At 68.8% G+C, this 3675-nt stretch overlaps 2 protein-coding genes across 2 annotated transcripts; one reads left to right on the forward strand and one right to left on the reverse strand.

The window, feature by feature from the left end:
* Positions 1-967: 967 nt before the first annotated feature.
* On the reverse strand, positions 968-2377 carry CHLNCDRAFT_134791 (expressed protein; the record flags this gene model as incomplete). Its single annotated transcript, XM_005847028.1, has 5 exons — positions 968-1178; positions 1371-1452; positions 1566-1704; positions 1856-1936; positions 2066-2377. 5 exons carry the CDS (start codon positions 2375-2377, stop codon positions 968-970), a joined length of 825 nt encoding a protein of 274 aa, XP_005847090.1.
* Positions 2378-2601: 224 nt separating this feature from the next.
* Positions 2602-3487, forward strand: CHLNCDRAFT_134792 (hypothetical protein; the record flags this gene model as incomplete). The annotated part of the gene is made up of 3 exons (XM_005846847.1): positions 2602-2714; positions 2846-2928; positions 3053-3487. Coding segments are annotated over 3 exons (631 nt in total), but the record flags the coding sequence as incomplete, so codon positions are not given.
* Positions 3488-3675: the final 188 nt, after the last annotated feature.

Genomic DNA, 3675 nt, shown 5'->3' on the forward strand with positions numbered 1-3675 from the left:
GCCAGCCTGCGCCAGGCGGCCAGCCGGGCGGCGGCTGCCGGCGGCGCCCTGCGTTTCGCCCGCGCCACCGCCAGCCTCCTGCAGGGGCGCACCGCCCCCGCCAGACGCGCCGCGGCGGCGGCGGCCCTGCCACCTGCGCACAGTTTGGGCCGAGGGGCTGCGCAGCGGTGTGCTGCCCCGCACCCAGCTGGCAGCCAGCCTGGCGCGGCGCTCGGCGCGCAGCACGCCGTCTGCCGCCCCCAGCTCGCCGCCTTCCTCCCCCAGCTCGCCGCCTTCCTGGTGATCTGGTGCGGGTTCGTGGGCTCATCGCTCTGCCTGGTGCTGCTTGCATACAGCATGCGCTCTGTCCAGGCGTAGTCTTAACCCGGCCCCACCCCCGCCACCTCATGACATGTACATCTTGTAGTTTTGTTTCCACCTTTCTTCCATTTTTTAGGCCGGGCAAATGCTTCCCTTTTTGTCCTTGTCCTGCCTGTGTACACGCTGCGTGCCATTACGCACCACCCGCCATGCTGTAAGGGAGAATGATGGATGTAGAAAGAGCACATGTTCACGTTTCGTGCATTGGGGGTTCCTGCATTGGGGATGCGATGCCCCATTGGCTTGTAATACAAAGAGTGGTTGGTGCAGGCAGCAGCAGCAGCAAGAGGTGGTCCCACTTGACGCAGCAATCGGTTGAAGGAGAGGGAGTGGTCAGGGAACGAGGGAAGGTAAAGAACGGGGGTAGCAGTTCAAGAGTCGACCTCTTTGCGGGTTGGTTTAGCAGCAAGGCAGAATGGTGTAGCAGCAAGGGAAAATGGAGGATGCATTGAAAGGGCGTCCGGGCTGTAAAACCGGCAGAGGCGACGCAGCAGGGGGAGGGAGGGCACACTGAGATCGCCCCCCTCAAAACCGTGCCCGGCGCAGCCGTGGCCCAGGCGAGATGGCCCCGCGGGTGCCTGCCCGCCTTCCGGCCATGCGGGCGCCCTCAGTCGCTGTCGTAGATGTGCTCCGCGGAGACGTCGATGACGTCCTGCGAGTCAAACTGCGCCTTCCTCCTGCCCGACCGCGGCCCCCGCGCAAACACCTCCTCCAGGATAGTGCCGCGGAAGGGGTTGGCCTCCCGCCGCCGCTGCTCCTCCACATACTCCTTGTACCGCTCCTGCTGCTCAGCCATCATCCGGGCGTTGATGTAGTTGCTGCGGGGGGACGGGAGGGGGCACCGTAGGGGCAGGCTGTGTTGTGAGTGTGTGCGTGCTGGTGTCGGTGTGGCACCAGGGTGGGAGCCCAGAGGGCGCACACAAGTGGGGAGCTGCCGAGCTGCAAAAGGACGGGGCGGGGCGGTTGCTGCCCAGCGGGGGGCGCCAGGCGGTGGCAGCCGGGCGGCTCACATGAGCATGGGGCTGAGCAGGATGCCGATCCACATGAGGCTGAACAGCAGGCGCAGGATGACCCAGAACGCGCCCGTGAACACTGCGGCAGGCAGGGGGGAAGAGATGGCGTGTTTTGGAGCGATCCGGGTTGGAACGATGCTGCTGTGCGCTGGCTGGCCGATGGGGCTGCCGCCCCCGGGCTGGCCCCCTCACCCGACACTAGGAAGGCGAAGAAGAAGGTGATGGCGCCCATGGGCGTGCCGCTGAAGTCGTGCAGGCGGCGGCCCAGCAGCGGCAGCATGCGCCTGGCGTCTGTGAGGAAGATGCGCAGCCGGCGCCGGAACTGGAACTTCTGCAGGGGGGTGCATCGCACTTGCCGGCCACCTTGAGCTCGTGGGTCGCAGGCGTTGCGTGCGCGGCGTGCGGCGCTCATCCCAGCAGGCAGGCAGGCAGGCAGGCAGTGCCGCCGCCCCCCCTCCCACACACACAAGCCCCCACCCCACCGAGTCCAGCTCCTCTGCAGTGTCGTTGACTGTGCGCGCCGCGCCGGCTGCCTTCCCCAGCACATCATACTCCTCATCCACCTGCAGTACCAGGCACCAAGCGCCCGGCAGCACAGCCACGTCGATGACTTGGCGGCAGTGGATGTGGCGGGCGGGAAGCAGGAGGCGGTGGGAGGCGGTGCCGTGCTGCGGCGCCCGCCTGCCGCTCACCTTGCGGGCGCTGGCCTGGGCCTGCTCGGCGGCCTGCGCGGCCGCGCGTGTGGCTGCCTCAAGGCCCGAGTTGATGCGCTGGTCCAGGCGCTGCTGCCTGGCCCACTGCTCAAGCTTGGCCCGAGCGTCGCTGGCCTGCCGCTGGAAGGCCGCCTGCGCCTGCCGCCACGACGCAGAGTCACTCGCCGCTGCCGACGGCCGCACCAAGGACCGGTGCACCGGCCTGCGGGCCTGCGCACCCCCGCGCACACTCTGCCTGCCCAGGAAACCGCTGTCACGAAGTGCGGCTGGCGCAAACGCCAGGCTGCTCATGACTCAAGCCACCTCTCACGTCACACCCTGCTGGTATCGAATGCTGTGTCCAGCGATGGTTCAAATGAGGGTTTGCGATGCGCTGCTGGGGTGTGAGAGCAAATGAGTTGGCACCCGCAGTACAGGCGCCTTGGTAGACTGCAGAACATCAGAGAATTTCAATTCGAAGCTCTGCCGCACCTTGTGACGCTCCAGGACGGCAATTCGATCCGCGCCTCTCGAGAATGCGCGATGACGGGTTTGCAGCGGCTGTGCGAGCCCTGGCTGAGAGCGTGGGGCAGAGCGATGCCGAAGCCCAGGATTTCATTGCTGCGTTCCCACTCGAGACCTGCTTCCGGTGCGTCGCCCACCCGCCGCCCGCCCGCCACCCGCCGCTGGGGCTCCCGCCACCAGCGCCAACCGCAGGGCAGACCAGCTCCCTGCCGCCAGCAGCTGCTCATGGTGCGCGCCTGCCCGCTGCCCATACAGAGAGCTGAGCGGGCCCGATGTGAGCGCCTCGCTGATGGAGGACGCAGCAGCCGCCCTTGCCAAGGTCTTTGGCACCAGCTACGGTGCGCTGTGCCACCCGGGGCACCTGCACACTCAGCCTGCCTGCAGCCCTGCCCGTGTGCAGTGCGCCTGGGTGCATCCGATGCCTGCACGCCTGCCCTCCCCTCCCGCTGCCCGCCCCTGCAGGCGCCTCCCTGCTGCCCAGCATCCTGCCACTCGCGGCTGCCGCCCTTCAGTCGCCCTCCGTGCCGCTGCGGCGCCTGGCGGTGCAGCAGCTGGGCCGCCTGGTGGCCGCCCAGGAGGAGCCGCCTCCGGCGTGCCTGGACCTGTTAATGGCGGCGCTTCAGGACCCAGAAGTGGGGGTGACCTCGGCGGCAGAGGCAGCCCTGAGGCAGCTGGGCAGGCCGCAGGCGGGTGCGCAGGCGCTCCTGCCGCAGCTGCTGCGGCGGGAGCACCCCTGGGGCGGCGCGCTGGCGGCCCTGGCCGCCTGCCACGACCCGCTGCTGCGCATGCGGGCGCTGACGCTGCTGGTGGCGCTGGCGGCGGCGTCGCCGGCAGCGGCGGCGGCGGTGCGACGGTCGGGCCTGCTGGAGCCGCTACTGGCTGAGCTGGAGGACCCGGGTGGGCGCACCAGCACACGCTGGGTGGGGGGCAGTGGTGGTGTGTGTATGGGTGGTGTGTGTTGGGGGGGCGGTGGGTGTGGGTTGGTTAGGGGCAGGGGCTAGGGCCACCTTCTGCTTGTGGGAGGAAGGCCATGCGTGGGGTGGGGCTGTGACGTTGCCTTGCTCACCGTGTTGCCCCGCCCCTCC

This window comes from Chlorella variabilis (genome assembly GCF_000147415.1).
Source record: "Chlorella variabilis unplaced genomic scaffold CHLNCscaffold_12, whole genome shotgun sequence".
Lineage (NCBI taxonomy): Eukaryota > Viridiplantae > Chlorophyta > Trebouxiophyceae > Chlorellales > Chlorellaceae > Chlorella > Chlorella variabilis.